Source organism: Diorhabda sublineata, chromosome 8 (genome assembly GCF_026230105.1).
Source record: "Diorhabda sublineata isolate icDioSubl1.1 chromosome 8, icDioSubl1.1, whole genome shotgun sequence".
Classification (NCBI taxonomy): Eukaryota; Metazoa; Arthropoda; class Insecta; order Coleoptera; family Chrysomelidae; genus Diorhabda; species Diorhabda sublineata.
This window is the reverse complement of record NC_079481.1, coordinates 14992100-15012503: the sequence shown is the minus strand read 5'-3', so window position 1 is coordinate 15012503 and position 20404 is coordinate 14992100. Positions and strand designations below refer to the sequence as shown.

The following is a 20404-nucleotide window of genomic DNA, read 5'->3' as shown; positions in this document are numbered from 1 at the left end:
AATATTTGCTTTAATTTTGCTTCATTATTTTTGTGAACGTTTTAATAATTTCACGAAATACATATGTCTATAACTGTAGCATAAAACATCCATTATACATGTGCTTCCTTAAATTTAAAAATATCTACTATCCACTAGTGGAAAATGTTATATTATACACCGCAAGACGTACCTTCAGAGCGTACGTTTATTATATCGCAAAATTAAAGATCACTTATAAAGATTTTCTGAAACTATTATGGGTTAATCGGATTATGATTGAATGTTCAGAATGTAGTCCTGACACATCCATCGAAGTAATCAGCTCATAACCAATTAATCTATGCTCACATGTTACTAGATTGGCTAACCTGTTTGCCAGTTTTTGTTGATTTAGATTATTTGTATGAGAATACATTCCAGTTATCAGAGTAAATTGATACAAAAGGGAAAAATAGTACAAAACAAAAGCTTACAATGGCCCATGCACAATTTTTGGATGAAATGATAAGGGAATATTTATTGTATAAAGGATTTGGATCGACATTAAAAGCATTTGATGCAGAACTGAAAGCTGATAAAATGAAAAGTTTTAGAGTTGACAAAATAGTTGATCAACTAATATATTTTATAAACAATTATGATCTTATTTCACTTAGGGATTTGTGGGGTCATTTGAATAGACATTTGTTTTCTAAATTGGAGAGTCATTATTTACCTAGTACGTCAGTTATTAATTTTTATTTTCAATATTAATGCAATATCTTTTCAGGTGTACGTAAGCTGGAAAATGCGGTGTTGAAAATGTACTTGATAAATACAGTATTTAATAGTAAACCCGATAAAATGAATGAATTTTTTGTCAAAATGACTCCAGAACTACAAAACCAAGCAGAATGGAAAGATTGGTTTGGTAAATATCTATTAAATATTTTTATTTATAGCACTTTAGATAATTGTTTTGCTTTCGGAATACACTTTTGAGCAAAAAAATCGCCTTGTTATTAGAATTAGTGCTCTCACAGTTCAACAATGTGATCAGTAACCACCTAACCTAACCACCCTTATGCTTGTTTACAATATTGAGAGTAACTGACTCTTATAAAAGGTTATCTACCTGATCCACCACCATCAGTTAACCATCAAATGCCAACTGATACACATACACACCTGAATATTTAAGTGATAAAGCAGCTCAAGTGGTCACCCTATTGTAACAAGACCAGAGTTAGCAAAAAGTTGCAAGTGTGCTGAACATGAGTCAGTCTGCTGTTTCCAGAGTTTACCCTCATTACCAAGGGACTGGTAAATTTCATCAAAGACACGGTGCTGGAAGAAAAAGTTGCATCTTTGAGAGAGATGACCAATTCATTGCCAACACATTTATGAGAAATCAGGCCCTCATTGGTGTTCAAGAGCTCAGAAAAATGCGAGAAGCGACTGTGAGTGGCTGGACAGTCAGAAGGCAACTAACTTTGAGCCAAAAAGGCCGGCTACTGGCCCCAAATTAACCCTAGTCCATCTATTATTTACCTGATTCATATTCATTAGACTTACAACCAATGGAGCTCCTTGCTCTTTCTGGACAAAAACAGAGTGTGCTTACATGGTAGCGATAGAAGAGGACAGTAGATCTAGAGAAAGATATGTGTAGTGTTGAATAAAAGAAAATGTGGCGTTTTGGAAGAGGTTCTGGGATGGTTTGGGCGGGCATTTCAAAGGAAGCAAAAACCGTGTTGGTTTTTATTGAAACTGGCAGTGGACCAGGGGAATTAGCGGGGAAACTGATACATAAAAGAAATTCTAGGGAATCACATCGTTTCTTAGGCCAGTTTCATGAGCAAAAATTTCATCCTAATTCAGGACAATGTCCGTCTACAAACTGCAGGCTCTGCAGGGCAGTATTTACGGAATGTAGTAATTGGATGGATTCACCAGTGCATTCATGGGATCCACTTAAGAGAAAAGTTCGGGCTAGAAATCCTGCACTAGCCACAAAAACGTAAAAATGAAAGCTACAATTTTTTTGCTAGAGATTTTTTACTGTGAACTTGACCTGATTCTTTTACTCACGAGTGTATTTTACTAAAAAATTTTCATTTGTAGAATTATTTTTGTTTTGGAATATTAATTATTTCAAATCACTTTTAATGTTAGTCAAAATTCGATTTTAGTATGTTTTACATAAACGAGACAGTTTATCGCATATATTTTTAGTATTACCATATATAAAAAATCCAGAAGAAAATCCAACATTTTCTTTACATTTTACAAAACAATGGCAAGATACTCTTTGGGTTTCAGTTCATAATTTCTTGGCCACAATAATACAGGTAAAGTCATTATAGATATTTTATACAGGGTGTCTCATAACGACCCAACTACTTTAGTTGGAAAAAAATACATTATACTTAATTTTACATGTATTTATTGGAATGAATTAAAAGATAAACAAAATTTCACTTTTTAAACACGACATTGTTTAAATGACTGCCATGATGTTGATGGTATTCCTCAAACCGTTTGCATACATATTCAAAAACTTTTTGAAGAAATGGTCGAAGAATACTCCTGATCTTTTCTTCATTTATTTTTTCTTAAACCTGTCAAATTTTGTGTATTATTCTCCATACTCTTAAGATAACCTCAAAAGAAAAAATCAGGTGGGGTCAAGTAAGGGCTCCGAGTTGGCCATTCAATATAACCTTTGTGAAATCACCTTTTCAGGAAACAACTCGTGTAATGCAGCTAAAGAGTTGTTAGTGGTGTGTAATGTGGCCCCATCCTATTGGAACCATGTCAGACAGTTATACTGCTCACATTGTTGCAGTTGAGGCCCGTAAAAATTGAGTAGATATCATGACGACATAGCGTGCGGAAGTTATAGTCACTGCATGTCCTCTGTTATCTTGTAAATTGCCAAAAGTTATGATATGAACACTCGAACTATTAACTTGATGATCTTCGACGATCATATCAGTGTCTACTAAACCTGTATTTATAGAATATGAATATTATTGGTTTACTATGCAGTCATTAACTTTGGCCTAATTGTGATCTTCATAAATGAAAGTGGACAATGAAGGCAGAAGAGAGGTGGGAATATATGGGATAGCTTTATAACTCAATTGTTTACTATTGCAATTTGTAAAATCACTTTACAGAAAATGATTTTCACACAAGCGATAATTTGGTGTTGAGCATTGAATTTTACAAAATTTTTCTCATTTAGAGCACACATCAGGAAAGCGTTTGGGAAATTGAAAAATTGTTTATTCACCTTTCCTTCCATATATTAACTATTGCAGCCTGAAAATTTACATTTACATTTTACACATTGACTTTCTTTTTGGTATTTTCTGTGGTTTTGGTCACCATCAATAATTTGTAAATATCTCAAACAACTATATTACAAATTTGCTGATAAATAATTTTTAAAAACTAGACTGGAAACTTTCAAAACTGTATTTCTTCTCGGGCCCAATTTTTTATATCATGAAATTTTTGATACCCTGTATAATGTATAATTTTTTAGTTGAATGACAAATTATTAAAATAAAAAAAGAACATAGTGTTCTAGAAAATCATAATATTCATTAAAATTTATTTTTGTAGTTCATGCCAATCCCCACGTTAATGCATTTTGAAGATGATGCTACTAGAATAAGTAAATTGGAAGAAAGAAACGAATCTCTTAAAAAACGACTGATATTATTACTTGATAGAGGACCTCAATCTAGTGTCACTCCATGTCAAGTAGAGCCCCCTCAACACTTGTTAGACGACTTCTATGTTATAGCACAAGAAAATAATTTAGGTGAAAGTCAAGCTAGAAGCTTAAGAAGTATTATAAAGAATATGAGTAGCAGTGCAAGTCCAATTTTAGGTAGAAAAGAAAGCGCATTGGGAAAGAGACGAGAAAGGAAATAAAATTGTTTAACTTACCTTATGATTTTCCAGACATGATTAGTTCCAAAAAAATTTTATCCATATTTATTTACCTTAGATATTAGAACTGGTCAGTATTAGTGAATATAAAATTGGATTAATTGTCAATTTCACCCCAATTTGTTGCAATAATTAACCCTTAAATCCATGATTTTTTGTTTCTTTTTGTGAAATTATGAAAACAATTTGAAAACGGCTAATAAATAATAAAAAGTTATGCCAAATGGCTACAGTATACATTTACAAAAAAAGCTGATTATGGAAATTTTTTTTTTTTAGTAAAGTCCGCATTTTTCACACTTGATTCAGGTGAAACCTCTGCACTTAGGATATTTGCAACTCATTGGTGGACAGGCCATATGCCTGTTATATTCAGTTGTAGATATGGGATTTCCCAGGAGAATGTATAATAGAGCGGACCATTTCACCAATATGGATAATTTTACCCTTTTTATAAGGTTCAGACCTTAAAAGCCAACATTTCGGAACAGAATGAGGATAGTCTTTTATCGATTTAACTTCTTCCTGAAGCCATAGATTAACTTTCTTATTATATTTTAATATATGTTGCTCTCGCTGTAATATCCTATGTTCCTTGGTATAGCTCAAATTGACGTTGGTAAGGAAATGACTTGTGAATAATGGGATTTTAAAAATTTTCATTATTTTTGAGGTCTATTGTTCTTTGATCAAAGTTCCCTTTTTTTTTAGGATTGATAAAGAATAGAAAAGAAAGATACCATTAACTCAATGAAAAGCGTTAATAGTTATTTTAAATTAATCACAGCAATCCGAGTGAAAAATGTTGTCAAATAAATTATCTGTCAAAATTGGGCAAAGAATACGTACCATTAAGCTCAATAATAATCTTTGTTACCTAGTTTCTTTAATAGCTTTGAATGAAAAGTAGTCAAATAATGACATTCAAAGCTACGATATTAGGCAAAGAATAGAAAAGGAACATACCATTAAATTCCATAAATAACTGATATTCTATTTCATTCACAGCTTCCGAAATGACAGAAATCATCGTAGAAGTTAACTGATGAAGTTGGACAAGGAGTAGAAACATACTATCAACTAAATAAAAAGTGTTTATAGCTAATTGAAATAAATCACAACTTTCGAAATGAAAAATTTCGTCAAATGAATTATCTGTCCAATTTGGGCAACGCTTAGAAAAGAAGGTACCATTAACTTCTATAATAATCTTTGGCACCTAGTTTCTTTGATAGCTTCGAATGAAAAGTAGTCAATTAATGACATTCAAAGCTATGAAAGTTACGCAAAGAATAAAAAAGAAACATACCATTAAACTTCATAAAAAACTGTGATATTCTATTTCCTTCACAGCTTCCGAAAAGACAAGTAGTCCTATAAATTTACTGTCAAAGTTTGACAAAGAAAATAGTTCAATTAATGTTATTTGAATCGTAAAAGATAAAAGTTAGAAAAACATGCAATAAGTCCCATTTTTTTGAATCTTCATAACAATGAAAAGAAAATTAAGAAATGAAACTTCTTAAGAGATGATATTTTTTGAAATGGTATGTTAAGAGCAATAATACGTTCCGGGTTAATGAACTTTTCTCTAAACATGTATCATTGAAATAAATAAAATTCTGGATACTTCGACAGTTTTTGTCAAAGTTGAGCATATTGAACACATTTACTACCACCACTATTCAGAGTCTGAAGAGGATAATTTGGTAATCCAAACGCTCGACATTGTTTTTGGGAATGTTAACGGGAAATTTAATTTTCGTTGCGCATACGAATCGAAAAATGAGTTTTTAACAAAATATTTTAAAAACAATTTTATTTTTGAAATAAACTAAATAATGGAAAAACAATAATATTTGTCAATCAAATTGATAAACTGAATCCTAAATCTACCATACAAAAAAAAAACAATTTCTTTCAATTTTGTTTTGTAGAAAAAGTTGATTTGATAAAATTTGATTTATAATACATGTATTTTTATAGTATATACCATAAGTGGGAAACCTTTTCACCATTAAAGCATTCAAATTAAGCAGAGAGAAGCCGCATAAACTGATTTGCCTGCGAAAGTGATTTTTGTAAAGTTATTATAGTTTTGTATATGTTTATCAATTTATTGTATTATATAGAATAAATAAAATACAATAATAAAAATCGCAAAATTACAATATAACATATTTTTTTAATCTTGTAAGTTAGTGACTTAATTAACTTTGTTTTTTATTTTTTATTTGAAAGTAATTGTATATTTCGATCAAGCTTTGCAACACGCAACTTTCATTGATACTCTAAATGTACATACATCTTAACACGTTGACTGCCGACTACGAAATAGCTCATAATTTACCCTCCGAAGAGATTTTTCTACATAATTCAACTAAGAAATAAATTTTTTTAAACATACATTTTTCATACCTTTTAGAGAGAACTTTGTATTTAAATTAATATTTTAATGATCTAATACGGTTAAATCGAATTGTGAAAATTGCCTTGGCAGTGAACGTGTTAAACTTGTTTTAATTTTTTTCACGAGAGAAAATGTTGTAAGTACTTCCAAAGCAAGAAAGTAAATGGCGTGCATGTTCTCGTAGACATGTATATTCAACAGTTATTTCCAGATTTCTAATTTTAGTGTTAAAAAAGGATTTGGTGATGCGTATTGTCTTGCCATGGGTCGGTTCGGTCAGGAATCCAGAGAGGCGGAATAGCATAAATACGTGACCGAATTGATCCTACGGCAGACTGGTTCACTTCCTCGAACAAGATCCTTCTCGAATTGAGCTCGTTAAAAGTTAGACATCGTCCTTGGAAGACCTCCGACACCAGATGACTCTTTAGAGAATTGGGGCAAGAACAAGCGGCCTTGCTCATTACCCCAAGAGGTTTGCATCTATTTTGGTGCAAAAGACGGCGACAGTATTACCATTTTGTACTGGGGCAGTTCTAACTTTTTCTAAACATGCAATTGGCTATTACTACAAGTAGACAACAGAAACTCACATACATACCGGTTTTATGTAATTCTATTATATTTTAAATTGTAATATATAATTATATGATAATTAACATTAGAGTTATATTTTATAAAGGCCGCAGGTTCCCCACCTCTGATATATACTTTATTATAATCGAAGGACGAAACAACTTCGCATTCAAATAAATCTTATAAATTCGTTTCAACTTTTTGAGCTTTTCTTTCCTTAATTTTACGTTTTATACAATCCACTGTTAATAAATATGTACAAAATAAAAATAATTATTATTTACATTTAAATTGTGTACGTTTGCGAGGATATTATTGCATATAATTTATTTTAAATGGAATGGTAATAATAAAAAAATACATTACATAATACGGAGTTATGATATGGTAATGCACAAAATTCATTAAACGTATAACGTTCGTTTTGTAAACTCGGAATATAAGATCAGAATGTTTAACAAGTTATGTCATTCAAATATCTAGGAGCGAACATTAATATCAGAGTACCCTGAGAGATGTAATTTGGCGGAATATGACTACAAGGAACAAAGTCAGTATATACCTGTGTGAGACCAGTAATGATATACGTTCTAGAGACCTTAGCAGAGAATCATAAATAAGCGGCCTTTAAGAGCTACTGAATAGCGGGACACCATTATATGACCACAAGAGAAATTATGAAATAAGGGAGATAATTAACATCCAGGATGTAGTCAGATGGGCGAGAAATCGGCGAAGGGAAACGTGGACAGAATGTCAGACGACAGGTTAGCAGATTGCAAAGAAAAACCGAAACATACCGACCACCTACAAGATAGTATGAAAGCTGGTCTTTATCATCCCAGCTGCAGCTAGGCAACCAGTGATTCAAATACAGGACTAAGTCCTAACGTACCATGAAGAAGATCTTTGGATTAGTGCGGAAGTTTGCACTTTCAGTTATTCTGTTGACCGTGCATTTTGTTTTCAGATAAATATCAGTCTGGAATTCGTTGAAAGAGGGATATTTAGATTTGAATAATTTACACTCCGCAGTACAACGTCATGCGAGTTCTGAATCGTATTTACTGGCCTGGTTAAAATTAAAGTCATTTGGCTCAACCCGCATAGATTCCAATCTAAGTAAAGCAATTGCAACCGTATGTTTGCTTGGAAAGCAAGAGATTGGATTTTACGCTACACTGTGGCTAACAGTTGTTATAGCATAGAAAGTGGAAGGCTCACTCTAGAAATGTGAACAATTAGGTCTGTGGGTTAAAGGTAAATATACAAAAAACAAAGAATATCGGTTTTGGATCAGACATACTTAGTTGTGATTTTGATTTTTTTTCACAAAAATGAAAGTTGTACGTTTTATGAATTTTGTGATCACAATTCTATTTATAATTTATCTTATATAAATATTAAGCATTCTGCGAGTCCCATATAACGAATCCGGTTTATAATCTAAAGTATATAAAACACAAAAATATACTAAATATTATTTTGCTTAAGTTATATTAAAAAAAATATAACGATGTTGATATTTTCCTTCCGATTATTTTAGTCTAACGACTCCTTGTAGAATGTTTCTTTTATCCGACCCCTTATGAACTAAAATTTTTCTAATTTAAATTTAATAAACCGTAGCTAGCGATGTAAATCAAATATTTCAATTAGTAGTGGTTCCACTTCTGAGGGATTAATATTTAAATAAACGCTAATTAGTTCCTCATTCACCCTTCGAACTTCTGTTAGCTTCTGCATCAGTTTCAAGAAAAGCGATTTAGCTTCACACCCAGAATGGATACTTTCCAGGTATCTCCGCAAAAGGTAAAAGTATGCATTCTGAAAATACAACTTTTAAAAAAAAATATATGATATGGAAAAATTGTTAATTATTTTTTGAAATATAAGACAGATCGAAATGTTCAATACAAAACCAACCCAGTAGGTAATAATCAGACAAATACGAGGTGTGATCCAAAACACTTTCTTATTACATCACAGATTCATACCAATTGTAATTGAAATAATTTCATCTAAATATTTTTTCTAAATGAATATTAAAATAATTGAATTATATTGTAACGTGTATTTCTAATAAAAATTTAGTTAATTTATGACATTAGCTGGTCAAACTAAAATAATCACTTTGATAATTTTCAATACCACAAATAATACCTGTATATTGATTAATATTAATATTTTTCTTTTCAAGAATTTTTTTTTAATAAGTCAAATTATTTTATTTTTTTTATAACATTAAAATAACCGAAACTAAAATCAATAAATTACCTTGCAATTGAAAGTGATAAGAAGTTTATTGGATTAAGAATTATTCCTCCATTATTTTGATTAATTCCTTCACTTTTTAATATATTTTGGAATCAACTTATTATAACTTCACCTTTTGACCAAAACTATCAGTTGCAGAAACATTTTTCTAACCCTGTGTACTAAAGAGTTTTAAAAACAAGCATCCTTAAAGGCTGATGAATGCACATATAAGGTAGAGTGGGATTATCAATAACCTTCAAAAGCTCTAGCTAAAAAAACAAAGTAGGGTATACCAGCCTTGCCAAAAACAGGGCAACGGCTCCATATTTTGGACCAGAGGAACATTCCATCTGAAAGATTCATAACTGTATCACAAAGGAAATCTGAGGAACTTCTCGAGTCCAGAAATTACATTAATCTGGTAGTCGATGACTGTCCTGTTAAACACCACCTTAAGTTGTAAGGCACTACAGAAGACGATAACTGCAGTACATCTACTCTGCTACTATCCTGTACATTTAAGCAAAATGCTCAAGTACCACGAAGTGGGCAAAGGGGACAACAAACACCCGGAAAAATAGCATAATTTGGGAAGAGTCAACGTATTTTGAAGATAGAATCAAATATCTTTTAAGGTTTAGGTGCAAAGCGACTGGAAATATAAAACGACTCCCCAACTTATAATCGAAATATAATTCTCCATTCTTTCCTTCTAATTTTTTTCTTTCCAATTCTGAATCACAATTGACACTACCTCTTCTTTGGTCTCGACTTTTTCTTTTTAGATATTGGTTTTCTCTAAATTACCAATTTAGGCATCTAATCTTTATGTACTCTCTCACCATGTCCCGTCCTAGTCACCCAACTCTTTGCTCTGTAGTAAATATATTGTTACGAACAAGTTCGTGAAATGGGTCCTTATGCCGGTCCTGTCCAGTTACAATGAAATTTTAAAATTCGGCGAATTCGCGCGGCACCTTTCATCTGCTTTTTATAAATGGCGAACGCGCCTGTTATGTTTCCTTTTATAACTTTTTATTATAGCAGTCGGTTTATTTACAGTATTTTCTTTCTAGTTATCTTATTCTTCCAAAATTTTGTATTCCTTTGATTATATTGGCTTTCGGTTCTAATTGTTCTACTAGGTAGAAAAGACCTGTCTTTTTAAAGGCCAAAGTAGAGTGTAGATTGTTTTGGGGAGTCGTTTTGGCTATACAAGACTCTACATCCTATTGTTCTGATTCCAAAATACATACACTCCTTTCAAATGAGGCTATTTCTTAGGGTTCCTGTGTCCTACTTCCTCAGATGTTAGTACTACTACTTCAAGGTACTTAAGCCTTCAAGCTAAAGGGCCAGGATATTCGCAGAGTAGATTCTCCCTTTCCATGGCTTGCTCGCACAATCTGCAGTTGTCGCCATTCCCATCGTCTTAAGGTAGTATTTGACCGACCACCAGATTCATGTCCTTTCTGGTCATCACGAGAAGTTCTTCAGACTTCCGGTTATAAATCTTTTGGATTTTTGTAGACCTGGAGTGTTTCTATTCTAAGCTGAGATTGGATATGTTGTCAGAGCAAAAGACTCCGTTGGATGGAGCATATAACTAGAATGGTGGAAGATAGTTGGGTGAAAAGATCCTTATTAAAGGACGAAGGAGTGAAAAGGAAAAGAGGGCGTCCACGGAAAAAAATGAATAGAAGATCTAGAAAGCATAGGTATAGAAAACTGGCGTAACACAGCCTCGAACAAAAATAAATGGAGGGAAGCAGTAGGGGGACTAAAGCCTTGGACCTATAAGACCTGTTGAGCTGTTATTGGCCAATACAAGAAAAGAACTAATGAAAGCAAACAAAAAATTGGAAACAGAAGGACACCAAAAAAAGAAGAAAGACAAATGGGCTAACTAAGAACTAGAGATCAAAAAGGATATCGAATATTAGGAAAAAAAGTTAGTCAAAAGCAAGCATATTAATGGAAAGAACACAATAAAAATATAAGGACCAGTGATTGCGTACACCATGAATACAGTCATAAATAAAAAGGAAGAAGATTTGAGAGAAAATACTGAGAACTATACGAGGACCAAATATTACAGGATATGGAGAGAGATGATTGAAGACAAATAAAAAAGTAGAAGAAAAAGCGCAAAGGCTAAATTGGGACACATCATGAGAAAGAAACCTACATAAATTATGAGGAAGTTAATACAATGGATACCTCTATGGCTAAGAAGCAGAGGTAGACCAAGAAATACCTGGAGAAACCAAATTGAAGGAGATACTAGAATCTTAAGAATAGTAAACTGGAAAGCAAAATGCAAAAATGAAGAAAACTGAAAAATGAAGCCAGGACCAAGAAAAAACTATAACAAAAGAACAAGGGGAGTGATCCATCTTGAGATTTAACGGGATGATGATGATGAAAGTCTTCAAATTTTTTTTCTTACATTCCTCAAGTAAATAATAAGTTAATTTCAATATATAAATAAATTATCTTAACTTATACCTGTTCTAGCCTTATGACGTCTTGGTGTACCACTTTAGGCCTGTCAGGTGAAAATACCAGGATCATACACAATATTAAAATTATATTTTCATCACCTTTCCATAGAGGTCCAAAGGTTTTGATGAATTTTTCATGTTCGTTGTAAGCAGTTCCTTTGTTAATTAATTTCAAAATTTTGGAATTAACTCTGAAGTTTTCGGTGGAATGTGGTATCTGCAAAAGAGGAAATTAATCCGCTCTATTTCGAAAAATGGATTTTCCAAGAAAAATCCTACAATTTTTCATTTATTATGACTATAGTAATTCTAGCTAATGGTTCATATTTTTTTTCAAAATACTTATAGGATTATATAGATTTTTTTTTGTAGCATTTTTTATACCTGGGTAGAAGTTTTGAGGACGCAAAGGGACGTAAATAAAAATGAAAAAACGTACTTTAAAAAATAGATGCAGATGATGAAATAGACGCAGTACCCCCGGCCTGATCAAGAGATGGCCGTAGTTGCATGAAAAATACCACTGTACACAACCTATACAACATTTGTTTCAAGTTTCAAGACTCCACGTTATTTAGTTTTTGTTTGACAGCCATAAAAATTTTTATTTGAAAGGTTTTAGCCCACCCAATGTAAGGCAGGCAGGGTCTTGGAGCCTGTTTTTTGGGATGCACGTGGGATAATTTTCTTGAAAAAGGAGAAACTCTTATGGGAACTTATTGCAACGTTTGAGCGAAGATATCAAGCAAAAATGGCCGCATTTGTCTGAAAAGAAAGTGTTGTTCCATCAAGACAATGCACCAATTCGCACATCCCTCCGAATTCGCCAGATTTAGCCCCCGCGGATTATTTTCAGTTTCCAAACTTGAAAAAATAGCCCGTTGGGAAAATTTACATTTAAACTATTAAACGTTTAGAGTGGGGTATGAGAAATAGGCCTTTTATTTAAACTGTTTAAACATGTAAATTTAAATTATTCGAACAGTTTAAATAGGGACAACCAAATTTGGTATTTTCAAGTTGAAGGGTTGCAAAGAAATTTTTGATTTTTTGGGCCCTACTTTGAGGTCCTATAATTCCTCAGGTATGCAACTTGGTATAAAGGTAAACTGCTCCGTAGTTTCATATTTTGACCTATACGCCTCTGCTATATGTCTCTCTCATATTTCTCAATTTTACATAAATATTAATTGAATTGATTAATACTATAATTTGTTTATATCTTGTCGATGTTTAGAAACGATCAATTTTTATTTATCTATTATACCTATTATTTGAAATCTAAGATACTGAAAAATTACGAACTTTTGTTTATCAAACAAACTATTCAACCTATCTAAGATAAATATTTTTTGTAATCACCTCTAGATATTTTTTATTATTTGAACCAAAAATGATATCTCATCATTAGAATAACATACAAAACATAATAGATAAAGCAACATTAATTAACAAAAATTAATGAACATACGGTAAGAAAAGGTTCCGATAGACTTGGCATAATATGTGAAAAAAAAACTGTGAATAAGAAAGTGAACTGGAGGACTGCAAAAACGATGTTCACTAAAAGTATTGTTGAACTCAGTCAGACACAGTCGACAACAACTGATGGTGTAGTAGACCACATCTGAACCTACTACATTGGAATTTCTGATATTTATACTGAGCAAACTGTGTACACTACTACTACACCAACACTCACAATTACACTGTTTGAACGCATTTCAATAAAAAAGTTATCGTCTTCAGAGACTGGAGGTGGCTAAAATCTAATAACTTGACCTACCTATTTATACTAAATTTTCCAGCCACTGAAATCTCTCCTGCAAAAAATATTAGTCTACTTTTGTGGTCTCTCGACTTTGCTGTGTGTGTATTGGTTTTAGGTACCCAAAATTTTTCGAAAATGGCGAAAAGAGCTCAACACAACCAACTAGGTTTGGTAAACGTGTATCTAGATTTGTAAGATTGACTCGTATTTCTGGTTAGTAACAGAGAGTGATGTCCAAAGATTCCCGATTAACGCGCGTTACAATTGATGGTTCATTTTGCTTGGGCTATCCTGTAGGTTTGAATTTACCGTCAAAGTTACTACATGCAACGCGGGTGCAATAGAGGGCACTACACAAAGTATCTTTTCACTGTTTAGAGCCGAGTTCGCTTAACAACAACTACCGTTCGATTGCTTTAGTCCTAGTAATCGCCAAGTTCACAAAGAAAATCTTGAGTCTGCTAACATCATCAGCGACCATCGATACGGCTTTCGTAAACATAGATCAACCGGGGATCTCCTGGCTTACTCCACGAACATTTGGACTGAAGGTCTAGAGCAATCTGGGCAATTCGGAGAAATCGCCTTAAAAATACGGAAAGCTTTTGACAGGGTTTGGCATGCCAACCTTCTAAATAAATTGAGATCCTAAGATTTTTCGTCCCCAGTCATCGACCGGCTTAGTAGCTTTCTCAAAATCGATCCATCCAAGTCGGTATCGATGGAGACATCTCAGGAATGTTTGCAGTCAATGTTGGTGCTCCCCAGGGACGCATCTTGTCAACGACTCTTTCTCCCGTACATCAATATTCTAGTCGACAAAACTGCAATCCCGATTTATATTTTCGCCGACGTTAGCACACTGAAGCCTTTTTTCAAATCATCCACCCCAATAAATTCGGCTACTACACCTTGCTTACACCCAAATCGGTAGACAGCAACAGATCAACACCTTCCATACCGATTTTGAAAACATTCTGGAGTGGAGTGGAATCAATCTGATTGAGTGCTGCAAAGACCCAGGCTGCTACTTTTACAAAGAAGGCACTGAAGCTCAGGATTTGGTCCTATCTATATATACCACCACGGCAGATGCTCTTTCGAACTGTCCAACATGATATCACCTAGAGAAGTATTTGCAAGATCTACTCGACAGGTAGACGTGGTGCTAAGTGCTAAGTCGATTCTAGCGCTACCTCGGGAAAATTTACGTCGATTATATGCATTTTTAAATTGTTTCTGGATCAGAATATTTTCCTGGTATAAGAAAAAAGCCAAGAAACTGGAAGGAAGACAGAAAACCGAAAATTGGCCGTCAGAAACGAGGGAGCATGATTTGACGATAATTTGACCACATTGAGCGCTGTGATCGATGCAGTTATCCCCACTATAGACTTCGATCCGTGCCAATACCTTATAACATTATTTTCTATAACTTCGAATGGTGTTGCGGGTTCAGGACTCAAAAAAACTGTTCAAGAGTTTATTAAATTGCTATGTGTCATAGTAGTTTTGAAAAACCCAGGTGAAGATGTCATTGTTGATATATTGTCCTTCCTAGTATGCAATTTTGAATGGTCTTGCGGGTTGAGGACTCAAAATAAAACTGTCCGAGAGTTTTTTAAGATGCCAACGTTTCGATATTTCATTTGATCTTCTTCAAGGCTAAAAATATATGGTATTGAACTCAAACGTTGATAAAGATAAACAAGTATATTTGAGTTATAATGTACCATATATTTTTAGCCTTAAAGAAGATAAAATGAAAGATAGAATCATTGTGATCTTAAAAAACTCTTGGACAGTTTTATTTTGAATCCTCAACCCGCAACACCATTCGAAATTGCATACTAGGAAGGTCAATATATCAACAATGACATCTTCAGCTGGGTTTTTCAAAACTATCGACAATACCTATGACACAGAGCCTTGATAAATATCATATAAAAGATCGAAACGTTGGCATCTTAACAAACTCTCGGACAGTTTTATTTTGAGTCTTCAACCAGCAACACCATTCGGAATTACATACTAGGAAGGAAAATAATTTTAACAATGACATTTTCACCTGGGTTTTTCAAAACTATCGACAATACCTATGACACAGAGACTTGATAAAGATCATATAAAAGATCGAAATGTTGGCATCGAAATTACATACTAGGAATGACAATACTTTCAATAAGGATTATTTTCTATTCAACCTAGTTTTCTGAACAATGGGACGCCACTCAATACGACCAAATCCTTTGTTATTTTTTTCTTTCAATATATTTTTTGTTTGTTCGAGTGAAAAACAAAACATCGTTAGTGTGTTTATACTAACCTGCCAACTTTGTATCTTAGTATCATAATTCATGGCACTTCGCAGCATCATAACTTCAGTACAACCCCCTTTCAATAAAGCCACCTGATCCTCTTGGCACATATTTCTGAAGGCACCTATCTTTTTCACCATTTTTATTAATCTCCTTACGTATATCGTTGTTAAATTTATAACATCAACTAAAACAGTTGCGTCCATCTTTTGTTGGGAGTTCTGAAAGGATACCACAAATTATTACAATACATTTCTATAAGGGGAGGAGGAGGCTACTGGTTCGAAATGAATCGCCGTTGAAAGAGATCAAACATCAGATTCATTGGACTGTAAATGTGTGGTGCCGGTCAAATGATGGGGCCACGTTTAGATTTTTTACGAAACGAATTGCTACTTCTTTCAGAAGACTTACCCTTAGCTATTCGTCGTGACATGTTCTTACAACGTGTTGGTTGCCCGGTACATTATTCCAGACACAGGATGTTTCTAAATTCAGAAGGTGATTGCTCGTATGAAATTAAGATGGGCCTATTTTATAACAAAATTTCCTCAGCCCATCCCTTTCCGAGATATCACCCTGAAAAGTTGGTAACTAAAATTGATTTTTTTTTAAATTTCAGTAAAGCTAGAAACTTGAAATTTTTCATAACATCTGCAATCATTTTAGTTCTAACAGTGTAACTAGCGCCCTCTATGAGAATCGGATATAAAAACACATTCACAAGATTTAACACGTTCGAAAACATATTTATATGAAATATCACAATGTTCCAGTAGTTTCGGGTAAATGGTAAAAAATGTCTATAAATGTTTTTTCTTCAACTTCTTTTGTTTTGGATACGGATGGTACTACGAAAATTTTTACTAGGTAAACTCCAATTATATTTCAGTTTTCTACCTATCCTAGAGACAAGTTAACCTTTTTTTTGAAATGCCCTGTATATAAACAACTGATTAAATAAATTGAACCTACTTACTAACCTCAAAGTTTGTCCTGCCAACCAGATTTTCAAATTCTTCATCTATGGGTATCAAAAAGGCTTTATTAGCAACTATAAGTTCGTTCAATTTGGCTCGTTCCGCATCGTTCAACTCGCGCGAATTGGAGGGATTATGTGATATTGATGAAAAAGCTTGAAACTCTAATTTTATTGCTTCACAAAGGATAGATTCTATAGGACTACTATCTTCTGACCGGACACTACAAATGAATCATTATCTATACTATTATAAAAAAGCTAATTCCGTATCCACACTCTCTACGACACCATACGAGTAAATGTTAGTGTGAGAGTGTGGACGGTGCGAGTAAAAGGACGTAACGGCATCAATATAGACTAAAGAGTGTGGATAGCTAACACTACTGCCGCCGCCTCCGCTCGCTAAGACTCATGTCGGTAGCCTCTAGGAAGCGCCTTGTGAGAATATGGATCTGGCATTAAGAGTTTGAATGGGAAAAATATTTTATTCTTGGGTATATCGTCATCATACACCACGCTCCGATCAATATGAACGAAGCGTCAAAATTAATGAACCGCCATAGTATCACCATCTTCAATACGACATTCCATTACTGAACATTGACTGCTTCTAATTATTCTTTCCAGTACTCTCCCTTGTGGAATCATCAATTCTTCATTTTAAGAATCTCTATTTCTTCTCGAAGCACTTCAACTATTTTAACCTCAACCTTTTAGGGCTGGTTCAGTACTGAAGATCTTTTTTACAATTGACTCTTTGTCCTTCCACCACAGTCTTGCAAATCTCATGAACTGAGTACTGTTACGAACTCGAGTACTGATATGAGGGTTGCCTTAAATTGTTTTCAAGACTAAAAAGTTACATATTTGCTTACCGAACAAAATTGCTCTGTACTTAGATTCAAAAGAATTTGTACCACACAAATTGAGGTCCGAGCAATAACAGCATAATATGTGAAACTTCTTTCAAAAAGAGCATATTTGAGCTGAGGTATAGTTAACAGACATTTATGTCTACATGTACATAATGCATTTTTTCCAGAAAAACAAGTTTTTCCCACAAATAAACAGGTGTCGAATGTTTCAACACTCTTTTCAAAAGAACCATAAAATGAAGTTTTGAAGCTCATTAACATTTTTTACCAATTTAATCCATTAATTTTGGCCGAAACACGGTCATACTTTCTCCAATTAAAAATAAATCTACAACACATATTGCATACGATTTTTCAATACCATGTCAAGACAAGGTTAGTAAACAACAACAGAGCTTTTCCCTCATCTTAAAATTAAGAAAAGACCTGTATATATAGAAAGATTCATCCTAGTATACCTTTTCTGCAACAATATCTTCAAATGTTCTTTGAACCTCAAGTTCATATCTAAAATAGTTCTAAGTTTTCAGCAAATTGTTTGAAAACCAACGTTTCACTGCCTTATTTCAATTTCAAATTTCTTTACAATTTTCTCTACGTCTTAGAGAACAGTGAAACTTCAGTATTATTTGCATTCAACTTTAGATTACACTCAGTGGAATATTTAAGGATGCTCAACAGATCTCTATTTAGGTGTGTAGCTGCTGCTTCTGGATCTACAGGATCAAAATAGTGCAGCACCTTAGTGTAATCAGCTTATGACTCAAGGTGGGAGAGAGACACAGTCAAAAACATATATGAGAAACAAAAGTGGGCCAACCATTGAGCCCTGTAGCACACTAAATAATATTTTGACAACCACAGATGAACTTTAACTTCTATGTTTGAATGACCCCTTTTCCAAACGTTTAGTCTTTTGATGCATACCAAAACAAAGTTTCAGTTCTTTTAGAATCTTTTATGGGGTTCAGATGAAATCATATAAACTAGTCGGAGTAGGAGATGCAATTCAATATGAAAATTTTGAATATTGAAGTTTAAATAGATTTGGTTTAAAAGACCTCTATAAACAAGCAATGGATTCAATGTGCAATGTATTATTCAAATATTTCAAAATATATCGAATTTTTCAATAGATGATCAATCAAATGTTATCAAGAGCAAATATTAAATATTTTGATTAATTAATTGAAAAAATTTTGAGTATAGAAAGGCAACTGATTGTTAAAATAATAAAAATTACCTTTGAACATCATTCATTACTTGAAAAATGTCTACTGATGGCATAAGATCACAATTTTCAGTATTATCACTATTTGAGCTTCTATTTACATCATTATTGCAGCTAGAATATCTTGATGTGTTATTATTTTTACTGTTTATATTTAAATTTGAACCACAATGGGAATCGTTTTCAATATTTTTATTAAAATAAGAAGATTCATGGTCACCCTTCATTCCAGCAGATCTATCATCATTGGAAGATATATATCTACAAAAACAATTTTTTAATTGAATTCCTCACTTACCTATATAGATCTACATACCTATCAGCAGGAGATGAAATGCTGCTTTCTGTAGAATCTAACGATATATTTGTATAATCATATATATTTGGAGGTGACGTATGTTGAGGACTTGGTTGCCGAGGCGATGCTTGATCTGCATTAGTATAATTTGAATCTGAATCAGTATTTGATTGACTTTCTTGCAGAGAATCTGATTCTACATATTCCCTTTTGATCTTCTTGAAATTTGTTTTTATATTACCCATATTCTGTCGTTTGACTCTGTTTTCTTCAATTTTTTGTCTTTTCGCGACTTTATCTTGTTCCGACATTATCAAATCTTTACACATTCCAATAGAAAAACATTTATCCAGTCTACATTTTTGACAAAATCGTCTTGTTAACGTTGTTATATCACATCGATTACTGAATGGGCATTTGAGGGGTTTCTGAATAACAGCATTTCTTCTAAAAAATGCCTTACAGCTTTCACATGTTATAGCATTAAAATTGTACCCTAGGGCTTTGTCACCACACACACCACACACTTTTAAATCTATTTTCACAGTTTTCATCATGGGGGATCTTAGATAATAATATAATTAAAGACTAAGTATCACTTTACTTGCTTGCCATCATACAAGTGATAACGCATCTCTTTTAGATCTCTATGTATTACGAATTCAATTAGATTATGAAGTGTTTTGACCTTGTCCTCTGTATTCAAATTATCATATTGTTGGAATAATAAAAACAAACGTCAATGTCACTAACAGCTGTTGTGACAATTGACAAGAATTATTTCTTCTTTTATTATGAATTTGTGTCAAACGCTATAATAGACCAAGCAATTGACTTTTTTGGGCTTATCAAGAAAAATATTCGTCAGTGAATGGTTTTCAACGTCTTTTGGTGCATCCCATTAAGCATTCACGGCGCCTGAAATTCTCTTTTGAGCGTTCCACATAACGATTACGATCGTTGTGGTCACGGCGAGAACGTCACTCATGACGTAACAACTACCCTTGTCAAGAGGTGGGTCCAGGTGAGCGTTGAAAGAATTGGCGGAATTTTCAAAACTCAAGCAACGCAGATTGCAACTATGAGGATATACCTTATTATTTGATGCGGTATGAGATATTATAAGTACTTTTGAAGCATTCTTATGACGCACCCCCAAATGTTTGACTATCGCCGCAGAAGATATTTTGATTTTACTTCAATGTAAATGTATGAACAATCAACAAAAAAATTGTACTTTTGGTTTACTTTGT

At 33.3% G+C, this 20404-nt stretch overlaps 2 protein-coding genes across 4 annotated transcripts; one reads left to right on the top strand and one right to left on the bottom strand.

The window, feature by feature from the left end:
* The first annotated feature begins 328 nt into the window (after positions 1-328).
* On the top strand, positions 329-5838 carry LOC130447878 (WD repeat-containing protein 91). Of its 2 annotated transcripts, XR_008910283.1 has the most exons (5): positions 352-700; positions 752-892; positions 2197-2312; positions 3595-3997; positions 4207-5838. XR_008910283.1 is itself a non-coding variant. In XM_056784917.1 (4 exons), exons 1-4 carry the CDS (start codon positions 457-459, stop codon positions 3907-3909), a joined length of 816 nt encoding a protein of 271 aa, XP_056640895.1. In that variant the 5' UTR covers positions 329-456; the 3' UTR covers positions 3910-5231. The 2 variants fall into 2 exon arrangements, 1 of the variants encoding a protein (XP_056640895.1); XM_056784917.1 differs by having other exon boundaries at positions 329-700; positions 3595-5231.
* Positions 5730-19876, bottom strand: LOC130447877 (nuclear hormone receptor HR96). 2 transcript variants are annotated; one of them, XM_056784915.1, is made up of 6 exons: positions 19170-19876; positions 18866-19114; positions 16749-16968; positions 15774-15986; positions 11681-11893; positions 5730-8752 (listed from the first exon to the last, which is right to left on the bottom strand). In XM_056784915.1, exons 1-6 carry the CDS (start codon positions 19706-19708, stop codon positions 8543-8545), a joined length of 1644 nt encoding a protein of 547 aa, XP_056640893.1. In that variant the 5' UTR covers positions 19709-19876; the 3' UTR covers positions 5730-8542. The 2 variants fall into 2 exon arrangements, with proteins under 2 accessions (XP_056640893.1, XP_056640894.1); XM_056784916.1 differs by having other exon boundaries at positions 5730-8740.
* Positions 19877-20404: the final 528 nt, after the last annotated feature.

Coding starts and splice junctions, on each gene's coding strand:
- LOC130447877 (XM_056784915.1), bottom strand. CDS start 19,708: ATGATGAAAACTGTGAAAATAGATTTAAAAGTGTGTGGTGTGTGTGGT. Junction 11,894..15,773: donor CTAAGATACAAAGTTGGCAG/GTTAGTATAAAC, acceptor CCTCTTTTGCAG/ATACCACATTCCACCGAAAA. Junction 8,753..11,680: donor ACGTCATAAGGCTAGAACAG/GTATAAGTTAAG, acceptor TTTTTTTAAAAG/TTGTATTTTCAGAATGCATA.
- LOC130447878 (XM_056784917.1), top strand. CDS start 457: ATGGCCCATGCACAATTTTTGGATGAAATGATAAGGGAATATTTATTG. Junction 893..2,196: donor AGAATGGAAAGATTGGTTTG/GTAAATATCTAT, acceptor ATATATTTTTAG/TATTACCATATATAAAAAAT. Junction 2,313..3,594: donor TCTTGGCCACAATAATACAG/GTAAAGTCATTA, acceptor TTATTTTTGTAG/TTCATGCCAATCCCCACGTT.